General features: G+C 51.7%; 5 protein-coding genes across 5 annotated transcripts; 1 reads left to right on the forward strand and 4 right to left on the reverse strand.

Moving 5' to 3' along the window:
* Positions 1-618: 618 nt before the first annotated feature.
* BBA_05604 (uncharacterized protein) lies at positions 619-1,416 on the reverse strand (the record flags this gene model as incomplete). Its single annotated transcript, XM_008600701.1, has 1 exon — positions 619-1,416. The coding sequence occupies one exon, from the start codon at positions 1,414-1,416 to the stop codon at positions 619-621; it is 798 nt and encodes a 265-aa protein (XP_008598923.1).
* Positions 1,417-14,259: 12,843 nt separating this feature from the next.
* On the forward strand, positions 14,260-16,611 carry BBA_05605 (formyl transferase domain-containing protein; the record flags this gene model as incomplete). Its single annotated transcript, XM_008600702.1, has 1 exon — positions 14,260-16,611. One exon carries the CDS (start codon positions 14,260-14,262, stop codon positions 16,609-16,611), a length of 2,352 nt encoding a protein of 783 aa, XP_008598924.1.
* Positions 16,612-16,809: 198 nt separating this feature from the next.
* Positions 16,810-18,481, reverse strand: BBA_05606 (short chain dehydrogenase; the record flags this gene model as incomplete). The annotated part of the gene is made up of 2 exons (XM_008600703.1): positions 16,810-17,705; positions 18,325-18,481. 2 exons carry the CDS (start codon positions 18,479-18,481, stop codon positions 16,810-16,812), a joined length of 1,053 nt encoding a protein of 350 aa, XP_008598925.1.
* A 120-nt stretch (positions 18,482-18,601) lies between these two features.
* On the reverse strand, positions 18,602-19,039 carry BBA_05607 (cytochrome c oxidase assembly protein COX16; the record flags this gene model as incomplete). Its single annotated transcript, XM_008600704.1, has 1 exon — positions 18,602-19,039. One exon carries the CDS (start codon positions 19,037-19,039, stop codon positions 18,602-18,604), a length of 438 nt encoding a protein of 145 aa, XP_008598926.1.
* A 695-nt stretch (positions 19,040-19,734) lies between these two features.
* On the reverse strand, positions 19,735-21,978 carry BBA_05608 (FHA domain-containing protein; the record flags this gene model as incomplete). Its single annotated transcript, XM_008600705.1, has 1 exon — positions 19,735-21,978. The coding sequence occupies one exon, from the start codon at positions 21,976-21,978 to the stop codon at positions 19,735-19,737; it is 2,244 nt and encodes a 747-aa protein (XP_008598927.1).
* Between the last annotated feature and the right edge of the window lie 319 nt (positions 21,979-22,297).

The following is a 22,297-nucleotide window of genomic DNA, read 5'->3' on the forward strand; positions in this document are numbered from 1 at the left end:
CGACTCCACAGGCGCCCAGCCCAAAGGGGAAACAAAAGGGCTGAGCAAAAAAACGCACGACTTAATCTTGTAGACTGTTGGGGACCGTGACTCTCCACAGCTGGACAAGGGTCTTTGCAGTCGACTATTGGCTATGGCTTGGGTTTCGGGCTCAAGGGCACGATTCACGGTGGCTGATTAGCGAGATTGCACGTTCAGTGAAGCAAAAGGGAAAAATTTCATCCGACGAGGAAAAAAAGTTGTAGCATTGTTTTGCTGCGGCGGGCCTCTGGCGCGCTGGTATCAAAGTGGTTGCAAAGGCTCATTGCCTTGCTAACCAAAGACAAATAAACTAGATAATAATAGAAGAGTATAACAATAATCTCAGCATATTGGTGCTGGTCCCGATGTCTGTAACAAACAGCCGTGAAATTCCTGATTCCCGATAATAACAAAAAATGGTATAAATGCGCCGGTGTGGTGTATACCCAATATGTCCCAAAACATGCTAGTGAATTGCAAGACAGAAAAGAAAAGTGACGAATCGTCAAGGAGAGTGGTTTTGTATGACTGAGTTGAATGTGTAGAGAGGTGAGGTTGTGAGTGCTGTGTTGTTGTTGTTGTATATGAAAGAACAAATTAGATGTCGGTGGGGTCAATGTTCTCCTGCTTGTCCATGACAATGGCCTTGCGCTTCCAGCCGCCACGCTTGACGAGCTGCTCGACGCTGTCCATGGCCCTCATGCGTGGACGGGCTGGAACGGTATCGTGCTTTCGGCTAAGGTTGGGTAGCATCATGCGGGCCTGCTCAATGGGATCCTCAAGCCGCTCGGCCGGCGTAGCAATGGTGCTGCTCACGGCGGGTGTGAGCTGGGCGAGGGTCTGGATGGTGGACTCGGACCAGTGCGAACGCGGCATTTGCGGGCGCTTGGCCAACGTCTTCATGAAGAAGTAGTCGTCGTCGTCTGACACATCGCCGGCGTCGTCATGGTCGACGGGCGTTGTCATGGGTGGCATGCTGTTGCTTTGCACCTGCTCAACGACGGCGGCGTCCTCATCCTCATCGACCTCGGTGTCGCTGTCGTCGTACTCGAAGACGCTGACGCCGTACCCTGACCACGCGCTGCCGCTGTTGTTGCCAGCGTCGTGGAAGAATGTGCGGGGAGAGTCGTCTTGGCGGCGTCTGGGCGAAGGAATGTAGGCACGCTCGTGTAGCCGCGGCGGCGGCTGGGCAATGGGGTGCAGGCGGAGAGGGTCGTAGCTGGCATCGCTGTCGGAACGGTGGTGGCTGGGACCGCGGGTCGTCGAGGTTGTCGAGGCAGAGTCGATGGAGCAGCCAGAAGAGAGCGAGCAGCCAGAAAAGGAGATCTTGCGAATGTGCAGGTCCCTGGGCTTGGGCGACTTGCGCCTCGTGCTGAAGCCGTTGAGAACGTGCATTTTGTATGTGGGTTGTGTTGTATAGTGTGTGTTTGAAAAGCAATGGTAAGAAGCTCGTGTATATATCAAGGAATATATACCGAGCTACTTGGTGGATGGCCGTGGTCTCGGCGGATCAATCGGCCGCGAGAGGTTCGAGTGAATCCAGAGGTGGTGATGACGTTTGAGTGTTGTAAGTGCTAGACACTTGTAGTGGCAGTTGTTGAACCGGCAGTACGGTATTGTAAATCGGTCAATGAGTGATGAGAGCAACGCGGTGATGCTTCGGTATATGCCGAGTAGTATAAAAAGCTGGTGGTGGCTGAATATAATAATCGAGTTGGAGGAATGGACTGCGGATGAGGCGGGCGGGCAGGATTACATATATGCGTTGGGGCTGCGTGCGTGGTGTCCGTCTGTCTTTTCCGGAGTACGAGCAAGTGTGGGCAGCGGCGCAGAGGGGTGTGGATGAAGTGGAGAAGGATGACGATGGCTCTTGGCCGTAGGCGGGAGGGGCTGCGCAGCTGGGCAAGGCCGGCTCTGGGCTAGGCTGGCACTAACTAATTATCAGTCATACTGCAAGCAATTGGCAAGTCAAGCGGACATGAGCAGCTCCGCGGCGGTCAGCAGGGCAGCAAGACAAGCAGGCAGGACCAGGCAGGCAGGCACCTGCAGTGTGGAATCGGACTCGCCTGCCAGCAGGGGTTCGAGGGGGGTGTGTGGGGAGTGCGCGACCACACTCTGGCAGCTGGCAGACATGGACCACGTTTGGTGATGGCGGTCCGCCAGTTGCGGCGTTTTGCCGGCTTCGGTGCTGTTTGCTGGGCAACTGGCAACTGGCAACCGGCAACAAGGTGCTGCCCAGCTGGCAAAACGAAAGAGTGGGCTTCGTTTTAGGGCGATGCGGTGGGGTGGGGGTGTGGGTGGATTTATCTCCCAAGAGTTCGTTTTCTTGGCCCTTGTTGCCCTCGTACTCTTGTTGCTCTGTAAAAAAAGTATTAAACTTTTTTTCTGTTTTGTCACAATGCCTGGTTATATCGTGAAAGTGGCCTCAATAATACGATCATACCCGTTACCATGACGTGCGGCTTTTCTCTCTCATTAAGCGAAAAGAAAGCAGAAAAGAAAATGTGCGTATTAATTTCCGCCATGCTCACCAATGACTCTAACACTTCAGCCGTAGGCATTGCCGCAGCCTCTTTTCGCATTGCTTCTTTCGGCCTCGGCCAAGTTCCACAGTGTCTGATTCTCGTTCCGTTCCTGGCTTGTACCTGACAATGTGCACCAAGATGCCCCTGCCGAAACATTTCGCACTGGCGCGTAAAGTAGTAATTTAAAGTGGTTGCATCTTTTTATACTCTTTTAATAGGTAATCAGTCGGGGACGAGAACGTTCTCCCGCTTCACGCTCCGTGAAGGCCGCAGTCGTCTGATTCACGCTCATCTGTTTCACATGGATTAATTCCGTTACCCGCTACATAAGCACAACGTATGAAATAGAAGAAAATCATGTCTCGTCTGGTTCGTAATTCATCAACTCTCTGGCCTATACCTCCGAGCAGCCCGGAAATGAGCGAAGCACATACAGACGCAGCATCTACACAGATGGCGGGAATAGGTAGCTGAAAACTTTTTCTTGGATCAAGGCCCAAGAGTCTCTGTCTATCCAAAGCGTCTTGGATACTGTTTTTCTCTTGAATTCCATTATTTCTCCGAGAGCGAACTGCGGTTGGTGCAATCAATAGACCGCTCATCCCCCGGCCGCTGGCCGATGAGTGCGCCAATGTTGAGATGGCTGTGTATTGAAGGGATGAAGTTTAAATGCATGTATGACGTTGATCTGCAGCCGGCCAACGACTTGTTTGGCACGCAAGCACGCGGCGGCTCTGCACGTCTCTTGATCGTCAGGCATGGACAAGACTTGACAACCCAATTATTCCATTAGTTCCATCTCGAAACCGTCTATCACCAACGAGCCCATTCACTCCTTCTTTTTTTTCTGTGCCAAAGACATCCATTGCTTGCCGCCTCAGACTCGAACCTGCTTTCGGCTTGCTTACAAAGTTACTCGCACACCCTCCCGACGTTAGCGCACCTCACTAGTCAAAGGTACACGAGCATCTTTCTCTCAAATTAGTTAACAGCTTGCGGCTGACGCAAGCCCTGATGAGGCGACCAAGGACTTGATCGACAAGCCATGTCGTAAAAGGGCTGAGAGCATCTCTCAACTCGTATACTGAGCACTAGCTGTCCGTAAAACGAGCAGCCGTGCCTGCGATAAAGTTGCCCGTGTTTGCCTGCCTGCCTGCCTGCCTGCCTGCCTGCCTGCCTGCCCTGGGCTTGCGCGGAGCCTTTAACTATGAGCACCATCGTCGTCATGGTATCCACGCAAGCCGTCTATTTCCCCTCTTTTTTCTCTCATTTTTTCCCTTTGCACAGACATCCGACAAAAGCCAGCAGACTTTAATGACTTGCCCAGTCAGCCGACAAGCAGCCATTGGCCCAGTGGTGCAAATTAGCTCCAGCTCTACCGGGATTGCGGCGATAAAGCAGGCGCGGTGAAAAAAAGGGAAGAAGCAAAAAAAAAAGAAGTTGTCCGTGACATTTTTTCCTATTGCGGTCATGAATCGCACCATGGCCGTGGACTACTTTTGATTAATATTGGCTTGTCAACGCCGCTAGGAGATTTGCGCGCACGGCTGAGATCATCTCCGAGTGGTCGGGTGCATCACGATTCACAGAGCGCAACTGGTCAGTGCATGTTCTTGTTCGAATGCGGAAACAAAGTTGTCCTTTTTTATTCGCCTTGTCCACCAACTACTCTGTACTGCTGTATAATCACTCCTCGTAGGCTCTGCGCCCAATGTACATGCATGGTCTGACTGAGGCTTGCGCAAGGGAGGGTGAGATGCCTTTGTGTCGTCACAAACAGTGCTGGCAACAAAACACTGCTGCCACAAACAAATAGTGCTGCGCTCTTGTCTCATCACCGTTATCAAATAACGACGTAATCCGTACATGGCGTCGGGCTGCCCATCTCTCTCTCTCATCACCCCGCACCTGATGCCAATTGCCACGTTAGGCTTTTGAGCAGTGGGCTTTCCCGTCTCACATATACAGCACAAAAATAGGACCCAGTATTAGGCTTGCGAGGCGTTCTCATCGCCATCGCATAACTATTATTAATGCTCCGCAATGGGCCAAGTGTTGCATCACCGCCCGTGTCAAAGTCGACCAGTCGTTTTCACGATTCTTGTCTTGCGCTCGCAATCAAATCATCAAAAAAATAGGTATTGACATGAAATCATTAACCCAATTGCCCACAACTTGTTGTCAGGCACCAGGAGGCTTGGCCGGTTTGAGCCTGGTGTTGCCCTCTGGTTCCTGGCCCTGACATGATGGCTGGTCCAGCTGACCTGACATAGTTTCCCCGCAAAGGAAGCCAAGCCATCTCCGTTTGCGGTGGGGGGGAGCCACTGGGGCAGCTGTGAGGCTTGCGCTAGCGACCGAGTTAAGAGGGTTTTATTGGCTTGGTCGCTTCATTTTTTTGCCCACGTTTTGTCTGCCAAGATGGGCCTTGCCGTCTGAGATATCATCACAAAACCCCTTTACCGCGTGATTTGTCTCATCAGATGGGGACCATTATTAATTCTAAGTTCGCCAGGTACTTGTAACGTTGATTATCTATTAATTAGCCCCGTCATTATTTCGGCATCGCTACCGATATTTTTCGCAACTATTTCGGAGTTTACTGGTGTAACTTGGCAATGTTTGGATTAGCACACCACCTGCTCCATTTTACTAGCCAAAATTTCATCAACTAATTAACTAGTAAATTGATCATCAAGTCGTCAACTAAAAAGGCGAAAAAGAGATCGGGTGATGACAGGCCCAAGCCTCCCCGCACGAGGCCGTTGATTGCCATTCAACTCAATCATATTGCCTCGCTCTTGTTCTGTCTTTGTTTCGCCCATCCACGAGCCCTTGCCCGTCCTCGTTCGCACGCCATCGCTGTGGCGGTCAGGTGGTCTTTACTTGCTTCTTTCCACCAAGCCAGGATGCATTAGCTCAGAGAGTGGCGCGTGCCTCATTGTTTCTCTTCTTCTTTTCCCTACTTTCTGCTCTTCAGCGGACGGCATGGTGAGTCGTCACCGCCAAATCCTTACCAAGTTCGAGTCGAAATCCCCGTGTCTTGGATTTTGTCTTTGGAATTCCCCGTCGCTTCGCTTCGCTCATTGGCAGTCGAACTTCAAGACCCACTTGTAATTCCTTCTTTACTCCTCTATCCCACTTGCCCACCTTGACGTGACGAATACCGCCTCACATAGCGGTGTCCTATTGCCTATCTAACTGTCCCCAATCGGAATATCGGCTGGTTGTTAGATCTATTTCTCCTTGCTCAGGGTTTCGTCTTCGGCATATTAGGCATCGCTTTCGGACATTGTCAGATGGACACCACATACATGAGACACCCAGACATTCAACTAACTACTCACGGATACTGCTGTAACTTCTGCACTAAAATAGCCAACTAGCGCTGAGCATATCTCACCATCTCACAGCCTAAGACTGTTGCGACCATGGATCCCACGGATCTGTCTATATCCGTCTGTAGGCGTACTGAAGCATACTACCTACTCTGCCATCTGCTTGACTCTGCTTCAACATGCCTCTTTTGTCAACCCCGCATCAGATGTGTTGTCACTGCACAGAGTAGTGGCGGTCAGACAACAGCAAACAATCAATCTGCATATAATCAAGCAGCTCTTGCATGGTATTCTCCATCCATCATGCAGCTTGCCGCCTCCCTGCATAAACCCAAGGGTCAGCTGGACAGAAGGAGCGTGGTAAATGTCAAATCGTCAACAAGCATTAACGAGCTCCATATGTAGTCACGACTCAGGACCCCATTCGTCCCGCTCTCCATCTTTTTCACGATGGTTTCGGCCGCCTTTTATCTTCTTCCCGTCGCAATGGTCAGCCTCACACCCGTGCGTGCGCCACAGCGCTCGATTAGTAGTAGGCAGTATGTGTTGGACCGCCAACAGTACAGTTCGTCTTTGCATTGTTCCATACCGTCATCTTGGCAATTCAACTCAATCGCAACCGCCCTATATCCACGGTGGATTATGATAATGCCGCTTCTGCACGGCAGAGGATTGAAGGCGATATTATAGCTCTAACAAACTAATTGAGGGCAGTCCCAAGTAGAGGGCCGATATGAGTAGGAATTGTCATCTTATTGAGCCATTTCCCACTCTTTTCCCTACCGCATTGTCAGTGAGTGCCAATCATGACCGACCGACCTTGCGACCCAGCCACTCTTGCAGCTCGGCTTTTGCTACATCTCAGAGCATTTCCCCTCCTCTGACCCCTCCTTCAACCCCTCCTTGTCCAACACAGCCGGCCACAATTCACGGCATGCAAGCAATTGTAACACACTGGCGCATTCGGAATGGATGTGTCTGTAAAAGGTCATCAGGCGGTGCCTTGCAGCCGACCCTCCACCGCCTCGCCAATCTTTGTTGTTGGGTCTCTTACATGCACGCACGGCCTCTGGCGGTGAATTGTCTTGATGAGAAACATCGCCGTCTCCACACACATTCTGGTCCTTGAGAATGCCCGTTTTTTCGGCCACCGACTTGCCGTTGATGGTGGGGGTGTGTCGGGCAGCTGCGTACGAATATGTACGTCCATCATGAGCAGCGTCGTTTTGGCTCGGCGACGATCTGGCAAGTGCCTCGAAGCTAGAAAGAAGAAGACAGCTCTTCAAGTTCAGGCAAGAAAAGATGAATTGCTCTTCTTGTCTTTCGATATCTTCTCCCTTTATTGATCTCTCTCTCTCTCACGCTCTATACATATGTCCCCGTAGTACCTCCACTTGTATCCGGCCGGCAATCAGGCGGCAGCTGACTGACTCGCAACAACGATTGCTACATACTTTGTAGCTGGTGTGAGATACTGGCAATCCCCTCAGCAGATTCCTCCAATGGCAATAAGAAAAACGGTGTAAAAATGTAAAAATATTCTCTTCTTCATTCCGAACAGCTTCGGTGGTCCATGTCTAGACCCCGCTCAACGTCGATGCACCCATCTGGCATTCTGCTGCTACATCGGAGCCACCGCTACTCTTTGCGTAGGGGCTTCAGAGCCGCGGATACATTGGCCAACGAGCTGGTCTACTCGTTTGTCAGTAAAGCCATGAAGCTGAGCCAGGCGGACTAGCGGCAAACTCTAATCTGGCCTTCCATGCTACTTGCCTGCTAACCTGCTCGGCGCCGAGTCTGCGGTGACCAACCAGAATCCTCTCCACGACTAACCCCCAAGTCTTGGCTCGTTCGGCCACGACGAATCGGGTAGCCTACTCCGTTGCATCGCTGATTCTCTCTAGCTTGCCAGGGTCCTACGTGTGGGACTTCTTGCACGATGGTGGCATACTACCAAGTATCTCGCTGAACCGCAGCTTCGGCTTCCTTTGAAAAATTCAGCAATAAATACATGCTCAGTTACAGTATCTTCAGCTTCGGGGCCGGTGGAAACCCCAAAGGCAAGATGCATAACAGCGCCCAGCTATCGCTCAAACACGCCGAGCCCAAATGCCGCGCATCAGGTTAGTAATTCGTAATTAACATGCGCGAATCACCAGCTTTGAGTCAGCCATGGCATCATCGGATATTTATTCCAGGTTTGAAGATGACTTTGTGTTTCTCACACACAAGCAGCTCGCCTGACTGTGCCGCACGGTCATGACGCTAGTAGTCGTGGCGGGATTGCCGCGCAACCAACAGAGGCCGAATTCGTCAGCGTTTCAGGTAATTTACTCTTCGGATTCCCGGCAGAGCTTGTGGAAGTCGTGGAAGCTTGGTATACCGGTAAGAGAGAAATCCTTGAAGGGCGCAGAGTAAACATATGTCTGTTGTTTCGTCCAATTACATACATACCTTGCCCGCGGCCAACATCCAACGTCAGCCTTGGTGATGCATATACGACCCGCTGTACATGAAACCCCCGTCGAAAACTATATGCATGCACTATATCGGAACTAAATTTGGGGATGGCAATAAATCCTCTGCTTCCCGGTTACAAGGCGACCCTTGCACCTCCACGGGAGAGCCGTTGGGCTCTCGGACTGGACAAGTATTATGCGAGGCGACTCAGCCACAAGCATGCGTGACGCTCAAATTATCCGCGCCATCGGTACCATCTGAAACACGGCTTCAGCAAACTCGTCGCTGCAGGCCGAACAGCTGATGCTCAGATGCCGTTCTACATAGGACGCCGAGACTCGGCATTAACGCTGACATCTGTGCGGACTAGCAATCCTGGAATGGTGTTATGCATCTCAAGCACAATTTTCGTTGTTACTACGAAAGAGCAGAAACCTACCAACTGCCAAGTATGTTCTGATGGGGAATCTTGCGCCACTTACATGAGGAACTACTCACAGATGAGATACGAGATGAAACGCGCGATCGCAGCCATTCCAGCTCAAACCCCCGCTATGCTAACTTCATTTGCTATAGAGCTCATTGAATGAGCCCGAAGAGTCTTTTTTTTTTCTAAACTGCTAAGCTTCGTAGGAGTTGTGGGTTGTTGGTGTGATTCAGCTATACAGGGTAGTCACACGAGGTCTTGTTCACGTAAGGAGTCAGTGTCCTGGTGCTGCAGTAAAGAATCACTCAAGAAAGAGGCCGGCTGTGGTTGTAGTAATGAAAATAATCTTCCGATATTCCACGTAGTTTTGTACCTGTCTTTGTCTTTCAGCACTGAGGCCTGCATCTTTGATCTCCTAGCTTAGTCTCTATAATGGGAAAAGAAACACAGCAGCGAGGAGAAGAAGAAGAATGTAAGCATGCTTCAGCTCGAGGTCCCCAGGACGTGATACAAGGCAACCAATGATCAATGTGTAAGAATGAGAAACATTACAGGTGCTGAGTGACCGCTGATATCCTTCCGTGACTGACTACCTGGTGCCTGCCAACCGGCGTAGCTTGTGCAACATACTTCAATAATGCGTCAACGTGAATGCAGTGTCAGAGAAAATCTATACAGCTAGCCAAGATGAGAGAGAATTACTGCAAGGCTTAGTGATACAATTGACTCAGCAATGTTTCCGTTATGATGCAGTACATTTCCAAAGTTGCCCATTTCTTCACCATCTGTTATGCAATTCGAATCTCCGCAAATGCCTGGCAAGAACGATTCATAAAAAATGGTCTTTTTGTTATAGATACAAGAACATGTGGCTATCTGCGAGCCGTGACGCGAGTCTTCCACCAGTCCCGTGGGCCCTTCGCGGCGATGCATGGAGCTCTTGCTGCGTCGTGTAGGCGAGTGCTGCCAAATCAACTACGCTCACAATGGAGAAAGCCTGCTGCCCATTGAGATGTAGTTTATAAGGAAATGTGGTAGCTAAAATTTCTCCAGTAGTCCTTGAACCCTGTTGATGCTCATCTGAGAGGTCATTGAAGTAGGACACCATTCTAGAGGACGGATTATACGGGCTCACAGACACATGCAAGCGCCGTCTTTCGAAGATGACAATGGTAGCGCCAAGTACTTGGGTAGGAAATCCAGTGACGTGTATGAATAGCAGCTCAAAACAGACTGATATGGGCTCGAGGTACCCAGCATAGTTGTACCATTTATTCTCGAGAGCATAATGCATCGGGTTTCTTCAGCTATCAGGCCATTGTGTAGAACCAGGGATCAATCATTAGCTCTTTAGCTACAATTTCATACTATAGATACCATTAAATCATCCTTTTCGCAAAAGCAGCAAGGCCCGGTTTTTCCCTGTCACCAAGGGCTTGACTGTTCCTCAAAGCAGCTCAGTCCTTCAGAGGTGCTCTCGGGAGGGAAGGGTACCACATAGTATCAGTACAGCATTTGATCATATCAAGTTAGCTAATCGTTGGACTGATAAAACGGGGCTGTCCGTCTTCCATATAGTAGGAGTTGCTCTGGTGGCCGCACAAGAAGTCCAAATATCTGCTCGAGTTGTGTCAAGTCGCAGGCTGGTCATGTCTGCAAATCAACGGGGAGCCTATGTCCTCCCCACAGGATCTCACAGCTTGTACACGGGAATTGGGCCAGCTATCGAGAGCGCCCACCAAGACAATACAGGGTGACGTGAGGAGAGACTATGAGTACACTTGCCGACGCGGAACGTATCATGGCTACCAAACTCTACATGCCGGCACTGTGCGCGCAGCCTGCCTCAAGGGCGACCTCTGGGGCGCGGCAGGCTTCTGCGCGAATACAACACACTCACTGCTATCCGCATTGCCTGATATAAAAAGACGGAAATCTGTGACCTCAATGACTCAGTGGGCCGAAGAAGCTGTCCATGATTGTTTCGTGATGAAATGAATGACCCGATCACTTGTGACCTTTGACGTAGTGAAAATTGATACTGATAAAGCGTCTTTCTCGAGAAGACCCAAATCTTTTGAGCTCGACCATGACATTGTCGGTTCGAATCTAGCACCGAATCAGCACAATTCGGATCACCAGCACAGAGGAGCACGTTCATGTGTGAGTATTCTGGCATCCTTGATGCATATGGTAGAGGTGTTTGAAGATTATTCAAATCTCCCGTTTGAGAATCGTGGGGGATGTGACATTGTCAATGAATCTACGACAGTACAGCCGCAAAGACTCGCGCAAATGCTCGAAAACGAGGCAAAGGTGATGATGTCCGGACACGTCTCGAACAATGCAACGTTCTTGGAGCGAATATGCAAAATACTACCCTTCACACGCATTGTGTTTCTTGGATATCCGCTCGCATTGCGAGCTCATTCCCCGACGCCCATCGCGGGCGGCGGCACTAATCTTCATCGCGAGGCACTTTTCGAGTAAAGCAACGTATTTGACGGCATGATTTAACATTCGGATTCCTTGAAAATAGGCAGACTGCTAAAACGGAGCATATCTCGAGCCAACCATGCAGTCGAGCTTTATTCGTAGCCAAACATAAACCGCAGCCGAGCTTCTTTGTAAAGCTGATATCGTTTATTGAATACTTGGTCAACGGTCCGGGTAGGACAGGCAAACAGGCAGGGGATTGTAGTACGGTGTCTTTTCTTCTTCAATAGGGAAAAGAGAGTCACGCCAAGGTGGCCATCTACCATCAAAGGAAAAGCGTGGTTTTTGAAGCCTGGAAGAGATGAAGATATGGCAGAACAAGTGAGGTGAAGGCGACTTGGGAGAAGAACCCTTTTCGTACTCCCATATTCTGCCACACTAACTGAAAACCGGTCTTGCTGACCTTGGAAGACATAAAAAGTGTTGATCGGGGTACAATACTTGATGCACAAGTTCTGAATGAAATCTAATAACTAACTATTAGCTCCATTTGTCTTTGCTTTTCAACCAATCAATTATTCCCCTGTAGCTCAGTTGGCTAGAGCGTCAGACTGTTAATCTGAAGGTCGCAAGTTCAAACCTTGCCGGGGGAGGATCATGGATCCTCCTAATATTTTGCCTTGAGCAAAAGTTGATTTTTCGCGTCGTTGGTCTAGGGGTTAGGATTCAACTCTTCCAAAGTTGAGGCACGGATTCGAGTTCCGTACGACGCACATTTTTTTTTATATATCTCAGTTCATAAACATACACGTACCGCAAGGCTCTGATGAGCCGGCTATTCGGCGTAATATACAGATTACATACAATAAATGAACTAGTGGAGCAAACACATCAAGGAGGGCTTTACAACTTCAATGACAAGTAAATAGGCTACCAAAAGATATAAGCGTATGTCATGGCCTAGTTAGATTCCACCCATGTTGGATTTTTTTTTCCGCGATTTGAGTTTCCGCCAATATTTTCTTCCTTGTCTCTGGTAAAACCTGATTAAAGGCTAGAGCTCGCCAAACAGCTATCAGTAGCCATATAACCATGACCATTGTCCCGAGCACAGGGCAAGTGACGCAAAACTGCTCAAGCGTTTTTGCCGGTAACTAACTACCTATACGGATACTTTAGCTCCACGAAAACCGTTAGAATTTGGCCGCCTGCAAGCGGGGTCGGTCCGTTTGAAAGATGTCTACTGCGAGAAAGTTGCGTGACTTTGAATTCTTCTTGACTTTTGGTGTAGGTTTCGCTCCTCTAAAACTTTAAAACATCATATGCCCCATTTCACAGACAATCGCCCAGTCATTCATTGCTGGCTCAAGCCTTGGAAAATTAGTTGTCATTTTGCGTCGCATTCGACAATAGCCAGACTCGGACCCTGCTTTTCCGAGCTTACCATTTTCTCTGTCGAGTTGCATCAGCTGTGCAAGGGAGGCTCGGCCGAGGCACACATATGTTTCTTTTGTCACGTCTAAGGAATTGACAAGGCTTTTTTCTGGGGCGGACTGGCAGATTGGGTTGAAGCAACTATTTACAAAAAAGTCCGAGCCAGATGTTGCATTGTTTCCTTTTGTCTCAACGTCCCTCTTATTACTACGTATATTTGGCTGCAAACTCCACTCAGAATTCTACAGATCACAAAATTGATTCCTTTGCGCAGATCCGGCTTAATTAGTACATGCCGTGATGGCCTAGTGCTACAGTAGTATGGGATAGTCTTGTAGCTTCGCAAAAAGGCGCAGCCTTGATCGTCATGGGCCCCTGCACAAGAGCATGTAACCGCTTTCTGAATTCTTTTGATTCCATCACGGATACTACGTGTGACGGGGCAAAATTTCCGAGCACTCATCAGGCAGACGCGGCTGGCCAATTGATCTGATGATGGCTCAGCAGGGTTTCTGTCAGGTTTGCGCCTGGCCGTGCACTACCTCCAATCATCCCTTTGACGAGGCGGTGGCGCTTTGTGGCGTTACCAAACTGCAGGGACAAGGGGGCTTTGTGAGAGTTTAGGCGGCGCAGAATTCACCGTATTCGTCGGCGCTGTCGATGGGAGACGATTCGTGCCCCTGCACCTGCAGAAGCTTCATTCCTTTTCCGGGGAAACGGGTTGCAACTAGGAAGCCAAAAAAAAAGGAGACAACTGGACACGATTTGGGCGAGGGCGGGCACAGGAAGAAAGCATTGATGAGTGCTTACAGAACCGATTCAAGAACCCCGAGCTGATTCAGCCAATCTTGTCTATTTATTGAGGCGCAACTTGACAGGCCATGAAGAGGACATAATGGCACAAGTTCTATCTTCAGCACGCGGCCCGTGCGAAACAGGCGTTGTGAGACTCTGTTCCAGAACTCATCACCCACGGTGATGATACTAGTCGTCAACCCAGAGTGATTACCCCGGGGGGCTCCATTTCAGCTAGTTTAAAAAGCAACGTAAATGTCGCTTCACTCATCAGCCTAACTAGGCGAGATTGAAAATCGAGTCTGCGCTCTGACCCTCTCCTGTCACTCCCTTTACAAGTTAGACCAGCAAGACCAGTTGGCTTTCCGATCCACCAAATTTGCCTGATTTCAGAGCGCCACCTCTGCCCCTGCTCCGCGCCGTTCAACCGAGTTTGGACTAAACAGATTTTTTGCAACTTTTTATAATTCAACAGTGGGCTAGCTAGCCCAGTTTCCTGCCCGCCACAGCAGTAATGGCGTGTCTGTGCGTCGTGGGGTGATGGCCAAAGAGGGAACGCTCACAGTATGTACATGGCCTGACAGATACAAACAACCCCAGAGATCAGACAAGATGCCGTGACTGATTTAATAAAGGGGGAGAGCCAGGCCATACTTGGTAAATTGTATGTAGTAAATCTCGATTTCATATATCTCGTCTCGTCTCAAATATATTACTTGATTTCTCTCAGATCTAATCAGAGCGCAACTCTCCTGGTAAAAACCAAAGTACCATCGACACCGTCTCTATACTGTCGGGTTGACTACTTAGACCCGAGTCAGGCAAGATGAAGATTCTCTTCTTCTGTACTGCTTTCAATTCATTATCGCAGCGGGCGTACCTGGCGCTCTCGGAACAGCACTACGTGACGATTGAATATGCCTTGTCCAATGAGCTCATGATTGAGGCTGCCGAGCTTGTCAAGCCCGATCTCATCATTTGCCCGTTTCTCACGACACTTGTGCCCGCCCAAGTATATAACAACTACCTCACCCTCATCGTCCACCCTGGGCCGCCGGGCGATGCTGGCCCAAGTGCCCTGGACTGGCTTCTCATGGGCGACGACGGAACAGAGCCGGACAGCAAAAAGCTCCTCCAACGCAAGTCGCTGAGCGAGCAAGGACGCCCTTACTGGGGCGTCACCGTTTTGCAAGCCACGGCCGACTTTGACATGGGCCCAGTATGGGCGTTTGAGCAGTTTGCCGTCGACATTGACCAGCCGCACATAACCAAATCAAGTCTCTACAGAGGACCAGTCACCCGCGCCGCCATCACCGCTGTCCTGAAAGCAGTAGACCGCATCACCATTTCCGCCGATGCAAGAAACGCCACCGCTCACAAATCCGCCTCACCGCCGCCGCCGCCGGCCAGTATCAGTATGAGTGCCGGAAAGGGCATCACCGAGCGCTCCTCGAACAAGGCCGCCGTAGACCCGAGCCTCGTCGCCAACGCCGTCTTTGCCCAGCTCTCCGTCACCACCGGCCAGCCCTTCCAGGGCGGCAAGACGCTGCACCGACCGCTCCTGCGCGCCGCAGACCGCGACTTTGACCCGAGGATCCACGACGCCGTCGAAATCTCCCGCCGGATACGATGCGCCGACTCGCAGCCCGGCTGCCTCAGCAGCCTGTTTGGGCCCAAGCTGTACCTGTACGGCGGCGTCGTGGACAGCGGCAAGCAGGCCGCCGGGTCGGCGCCCGGATCCGTCATTGCGAGCCGCGAAGACGCCGTCTGCATCGCCACGTGCGACGGCAAGGGCGTCTGGATCACACACGTCCGCCGCGTCAAGGCCAAGACGGACGCGTCGCTGTGGCCCAAGGTGCCGGCCGTCCAGGGACTCGCGGAGCTCTCGGAGCACAGCATGGGATACAAAAACCTGCAGCGCGTGGTGTCGATGCGCGGACGGCAGCGGCCCGGCAAGGAGGAGGAGGAGGAGTGGTCTAGGGCGACGAGCAGCACGCTGCAGGACATTTGGATCGATTTCGAGCCGGCTTCTGACAAGGACGGCAACATTGCATACGTCTTTTTCGATTTCTACAACGGAGCAATGAGCACAAAGCAATGTCGACGGTTGCTCAAGGCCCTGCAATACATTCTTTCAGTGGCTAATGAAAAGTCTGTCCGAGCTCTTGTGTTGATGGGAGGCTCGTATTTTAGCAACGGTATTCATCTCAACGTCATTGAATCTGCCGCAGACCCGGCGCTCGAGTCATGGTTCAACATCAACGCCATTGACGACCTCATATACAGTATCCTGCACGACTTTCCCGGCCGCGAGATCAAGACCATTGCCGCCATTAGAGGAAACGCCGCCGCTGGCGGGGTTGCCCTGGCCACCGCCTGCGATTTTGTCCTCGCTGGTGAAGACGTAGTGCTCAACCCGGCCTACCGTGCCATGGGTCTCCATGGCTCCGAATTTCACAGCCTTACCTACAATGCCCGCTGCCGCGGCGATCACGGCAAGCGGATCCTACGCGACATGATGCCTCTCAGCGCCAGCGCCGCCGGCCACTTGGGGCTCGTCGACCACGTCCTGCCCGGCTGGGGTGCGAGTCTGGATTCCGCCGTCAAGGCGCAGGTCAAGGCCCTCATCCTCACCTCGGTCCTTGTCGGCGGCGGCGGTGGCGCGCGCCCAGACTCGACGGCCGAGTGGAAGCGCGGCCTGGACCTGTCGAGCGGCGCGCTGGCGCGCATCCGCGCCGAGGAGCTCGCCGAGATGGCCAAGGACTTTTGGAGCCCCCGCGCGCGGCGCTACCACCCGCGACGCCACGACTTTGTGCGCAAGGCCAAGCCGGCCGCCACGCCCCGGCGGTTTGCGCTGCACCGCAGGTCGGACGGCCTAATCGTGGACGAAGAGGACGACGACCGCTTCGACTCGGTCGAGTGGTTCGCAGTCAAGGAGAGCGTCGTGATGATGACGACGATGACGAAGACGCAGCAGCAGCGCCTCGAGGAGCTGGCGATTCCCAAAGAGCCGGAAAAGGTGTATGCGCGCAGCGTAAAGGCGCAGTCGGCCAGCAGCGGCACGACCGAGGGGCTGAATTGGAGCAGCAAAGAAGCTGTGCCCAGAGCAAAGACGCGAGGGACCATATTTTGCTGCTATTATGATCCAGAAGACGAAAAAGGCGCCATGGAGGTGTAATTCAGCGCTGTCAAAAAAGCGCTTCTATTCTATTTACAGGCGAGGCCGGGGGTGGAGGGTCCTTCAATTTATTACATGAGCTGGCGCAGGGTTATCAGGAACATTTTGTTTGCGAGCCATTATTAATTCCTTCCTCAAGTGACACATTTACCTAATTATATCCCAAAAACCAAGAGACCAATATTCAGAGATACTCTCCTACTTGTTCTGCCATGTCCCGTCTTGCAGCGTCTTTGCAATAGTCTCTGCAATATTTTTCATCCCGGACAATGTCGTTCCCTGGCGCAGTTCCTGAGTCGGGCCTGGATCATTATACACCGACACCGTCCTGGTATACGCGACGCCGACTTCCAAAACGGTGCCGCCGGGGTAGTCCTCGGACTCGACCAGCGACAGCATGGCCTCGGCCACCTCTTGCGGGCTGATGAGCGCGTGCTTGTCGGCATCGACGAGTTCCTCCGGATGCTCGTGGATCATGGGCGTGCTCACAGCGCCGGGCGCTATCGCGCTCACGCGGATGCCCGCCACGGCCTCCAGGTGCGCCAGGGAGCGCGTGAAGCCCACCACGCCATACTTGGCCGCCGCGTACAGCGGGCAGTGAAAGAGGGGCGTGTAGCCGGCAATGGACGCAACGTTGACCACGCGCTTGGGAAAATCAGGCGTCTGTCGGCCTGCATTCTCCGGCTTCAGCCAGTGCTGGAGGGCCAGCTGCGTCGCGCGGATCGGGTGCGTGAGGTTAATGTCCAGCGCCGTGTAGTGGTTGGCGTCTACAAAGTCGCGGCTCGGGCCGGAGCCGGGCGGGTGCCAAAAGTTGGACGTGGGAGGCTCAAAGACGCCCGCGCCGGGGCACAATATGTCAAAGCTTCCAAACTCGGAGACGGCCTTGTCGAGCATGTTGCGCAGATCCTCCCACGCGGAAACGTCCGTCTTGACAAAGACGGCGCGCGGCGCTCCGTCGGAGCTGCTGCTGCTGCTGCTGCTGCTGCTGCTATACTCGCTCAGCAGAGCCTCAGCCTCTGGTCGCAGTTTAATGTCGGCAATAACGACATTGCAGCCTTTGTATAGGAGGAGTTTTGCAAAAGCAAAGTTGATGCCTAGCGAGGTCACATGTTAGCCGGTGCTCGGGAAGAGGGGGCTTTTTCGGAGGGGAGAGAGGTCTTTTGCTTGCCTGAGCCTGCGCCGGTAATGACGGCAGTCTTGCCCTGGACGGAAAAGGGAGCCATCTCTATACCCAACTCAAGTGATGATGAGTAATGGTATCGGCCGCGTATAAGAATCTGAATGGATTCAAGTTATATCCAGTGTTACATCGGTCGCAAAACAATAGTGTGTGGGTAAAGACAAGTCGCCGTGTCGAAATTCGGCTGGATACACACACACAAACATATATATATACGTAGTCGACGCCAAGTACGAGTCGTCTGGTCCACAGCGAGGCTGCACATCTATTTGTTTTGTCATTTGATGCCTGACCCCTCCTCATCCATCCATTAGCGCGATGAACGGGCACGGACTTTTTCCTTTGGGAAACTCCGGAACAGAATGTCATGGTCTAATGCCGTTTTGCATATACATTGTACATGCGCAGCAGTGGAACAATAAAATGCCATGTATTGAATTCGTGCGTTTCACCGCAGTATTATGGGGAGCCGCGGTCCAAGGCTGAATGGGCCAAAGTATATAGTCAATAATATACATGGGAAGAGGCCTGACAGGTCATAATGTACATGGACGAGGTGTTTTCAGCGCTTCCGCGTATACGTCCAAGAAATTTGCCACAGGCTGTCTCGGAAAGGGTGACGCTCTCCAGAGAACCGGCTCTGTCTGTCTGCATCGGCCAATTACTTTCAGCTCCGCCAGGCAACGCCATCTTGGTTCAGCTGCGCGTCGCGAATAGCGCTCGTCATCGTTGCGCAGCGTCGCTGAACCCGCAAGCCAAGCATACGAAATCAACCGAAAACGTAAAATATCCGAAATATTGCGGGGGTGTTTATCGTAAGATGCCGTCGCTTTCGCCTGGAAGTCGTTCCACGCGCTTCTGCTCCCAGTTATCCAAGTCTTTGCCGCCCGCCAACCTCTGTTTCGCAATGATTAGCTCCCAAGTTCTCGTCTCCATGGTTCTCAGAAATTTCTGCATCTGCTTGTTGCCGAGCCAACGTACATAGTATTCTTCGCGCATGTCCACCTTGCGCGCCGAGCGTCGCACGTTGAGCTCCTCGTCGCGCGTCATCTGGCGCACACGACGATCGTGCCGCTCGTAGCGAATCGCCGTCGCCGGCGTCAGGACAAAGGAGCCAGCGACAATGACGGCCAGAAACGGCAGGCCAAACATGAGAAACGGGTGCCTGCTCATGACAGCGCGGTACTTGGCGCCCATGGCGCTGGCCTCGCCGGTGGACCGAAACTTTTTGCTCTGAAAGGTCGGCATTGTCCGTATGTGGTGAGATAGTGGCTGGCTCAGAGGCAATTCAAAAGATTTTATACTTGTCGGGGCATCGATTCGGGGGACTGGCCGTCGACGTGGCGCGAGCAGTGCAACAAAGAGAATCAGGCAATCTGCAAAATTATGGTTATGACACATGTGGAGCCAGCTTGCCAGCATTGATACTGATGATCAGACTTTGTGTACACGCGCCTATGCTGTATTGCATCATACTTTGTAAACATGTTAAAAACAACCAGAAATCAATACATTGATACTATGTATTTACATTGGCTTGCTTGCAAAGTGACGTCGCTAAATAACCATGCCCTTAGTCGCTTTCTCAGCTATGCAAAAACCCCAACAGAATGAATATGATGCCAGCTTCCAACCCAGCTTGCCGCATCCTCGTCCTTAATTCCCTAGTCGTAACAAAATGACAGGATAAAATATAATTCGAGCTCATCATAAGTCCCGCGCCCGCGCAAAGTGCGAATTCCATGCCGAGTCCGAATGCAAGCTCAGCATTTAAAATTTGATGCCAGTACAAAAAAACAAGAAGAAAATAAGCCCGCTAAAGTTGTACAGAGGAAATGTATCGTGGGAGACGGCCACGACCGTTGCAACGTGCAATTTGATTACTGTGCTGTTGCAGGAGCACATTTCGCCTTTCCCGGCTCAAAAGCCGTTGCACCATCCGTCTATCTCTCGAGTCGCGGCGGAGGTGATTGCCATCCGTTGATCACTGCCATCATACCCATACCAATCAAGACAACGCCCAGCATCGACGCATATGGTAGCCCGCTGTAGAGTCTGTCATCTTGCAGCGAACCCCTTCTATGTGCGTTCAGAGGCGTGATAGTGTTAGCTCTTGAGATTGTCGGGTTCTCCTCTGGTTGCGCCAAAGCACCACCCTTGATGCTCTCATTTTCAGCTTCATTGGATCCGGCAGAGCTGGTAGCAGCGGGTGGTTTGTCCTTTTCGGATGCGATGTGACTCTCGTCTTCAATCGCTTGTAGTCGAACAGATGAAGCTTTCTCTTCGGCCACGACTCTGCGAGCCTCTTCTTCTCGCAACTTGGTAACCATTTCGGCGAGTGATGTCCGACCGATATCTCGCTCAGTCTCCGCAGCTTCGCACCTTGTTTTCCACTGTTCTATCTGATTTCGGAGCTCATCTACCTGCGCTTCCATGGAGCTAAGGCGCGTCTGCAGAGCATTGTCTACCTCGTCCGCTTCGTCATGAAGCGCTTCGCTTTCTTCCAGTAAAGGTTCAGTACTCTCATTTGTGCTTTCCAAGACCAGAATTTCTGTCGCTGTGTCGTCGTCATCGTTTGCAAGCGTTGCCGCAGATCCATTCATTTGAGTCTTGGCTGATTCCTCGAGACGCATGGCCAGTTCCTCAGCCAAAGCTCTCGCTTCTCTTTCTTTATGCAGCATTGCTTCAAGCTCGCGCATTCTGGCCGTCTGCGTGTCCATGTCTCGCTTAGCATTATTAAGTGCTTCTGTCAACTGGATAATCTGGCTGACATTGTCTTGCCGAATCGGTGAAGATATTGCGTGACCGGATTTTGGTCGCTCCCCAGCTGCGCGTTTCAGTCCAGGTACATCAGGCTTCTCTGGCAGCGGTTGCTGGGGTGGTGGCGCAGGAGGATCGGAAAAACGGGTCTTTGCGTCTGTCCTCAACCCAATGCCGTTACCATTGACCATTGGGGAAGGCTTCGGAGCCTCTTGAGCTTCGGTCTTTTCAAGATCCTTGATGTCTTCTTTTGACAGTAAAGTCGTGACAAATTGATTTGTCCGGCTCAAGTCTTGCGCTTGTACCTTGGCGTTCCGCATCTCCGCAGCCAGACGCTTCATGATCTGGTCAGTTGCAATCGGGGGAACGAAGAACGGTCGCTGTTGCATCATGCCATTAGGTTGTTGATTTGGTACAGCTCCATTCTGAACCATGCGCCCATTAGGGCCTACTCCAGGATTGTTGCTAGATGGTCGGCCTCGCATCTGCATTTGCCCAGATGACATCATCATTGATCCATTGGCGGGATCAAGATCGCCGAAGCTCATATCCAGAACATTGTTAGGGGCTGCCATGAATCCCGCGTGCTCAACTTTCGCTGACACTTTGTGGTGAACGACTGTCTTTTGGTCTTCGCTTACGATATCAATGCCGAGTTCAAGGTGGTCGGCAGTCTGCAATTCGTGTGGTTCCGACTCCCGATTCTCTTGGGACAGACGTGTGCCATTCACGAATGTGCCGTTTGAAGATTTTACATCGCGAATGAAGATTTTACCATTTCGCTCAGCGTAAATTTCAGCGTGCTGTCTCGACAGGACCTTGCTGTCAAAAAAACCGTTGGTGGGTGTCGGTAGAGTTTTCTGGTTCGTTTGACGCCCTATCCGCAAGCTCTCCGGAGCAAAAGGTACAGCAATTGTCTTGCGTTCAAATGTGCCGTTCATGGAAAGCAGGTAAAGAAAAGGCTGCCCTCCTTGGGGCTGCTCTGGTCCGGCGGGTCGCATCATTCCCTGCTGTGTCATTTGGGATTGTCCACCAACGCCGGCCGACTGCTGCACGATACCATGAGGCAGCATACCATTAGGTCGGCCGTTAGTTACTCTAGAGAATTCGGCCGACATGTCTCCTTTGCCCGTGGGCCATGGATTCTTAGGTTGCGGCCGTTTTCGTTGCGGACCATTGGCCGACCATTGACTGATGTCGGATGTGCTCGACAGAGGGGTGCCGTTTGCTTGAGAGACGTTCGTGGCAACAGACGTATTCGAGGAGTCTGAGGATATTGACGATGATGAACTGCTCCGCGCGAGGTTCTTGCGAGGAGCAAACATGCCTCGCACTTCGTCTGGGTTCACGGGGCTATTCCCATTAATAGTACCCCATGATGAACGCGACACTTGAGGGAACGCTAGCGGATTGGCGACGGCAGTCATGAGGAAGGACCGATGTTGTTGGCGTCAAGTTGAAGTAGTCGCTGACGGTACTGCGATCGTTCCCGCCGAAAGTCGTGTTGTGAGGCTCTATGACTGGAGCCGACAAGCGACCATTCAGTCGGAGCCGCAGTGGGCTTTTCAGACGTGTCGTTGGATAGATGCTTCACAGTTCGCAACTCGGTGATGAGGAGGTATTCAAACGACGCTGGTGATTGTTCTATGATGGGTAGGACTTAAGTCAGAACCATTGAGCTGTCGATCGGGAAAGAGCGTGGAGCTGAAGAAAATTGCACGGAGCGCTCGGCGTCGACTTGTATCA

Source organism: Beauveria bassiana (assembly GCF_000280675.1).
Source record: "Beauveria bassiana ARSEF 2860 unplaced genomic scaffold BBA_S00015, whole genome shotgun sequence".
Taxonomy (NCBI): domain Eukaryota; kingdom Fungi; phylum Ascomycota; class Sordariomycetes; order Hypocreales; family Cordycipitaceae; genus Beauveria; species Beauveria bassiana.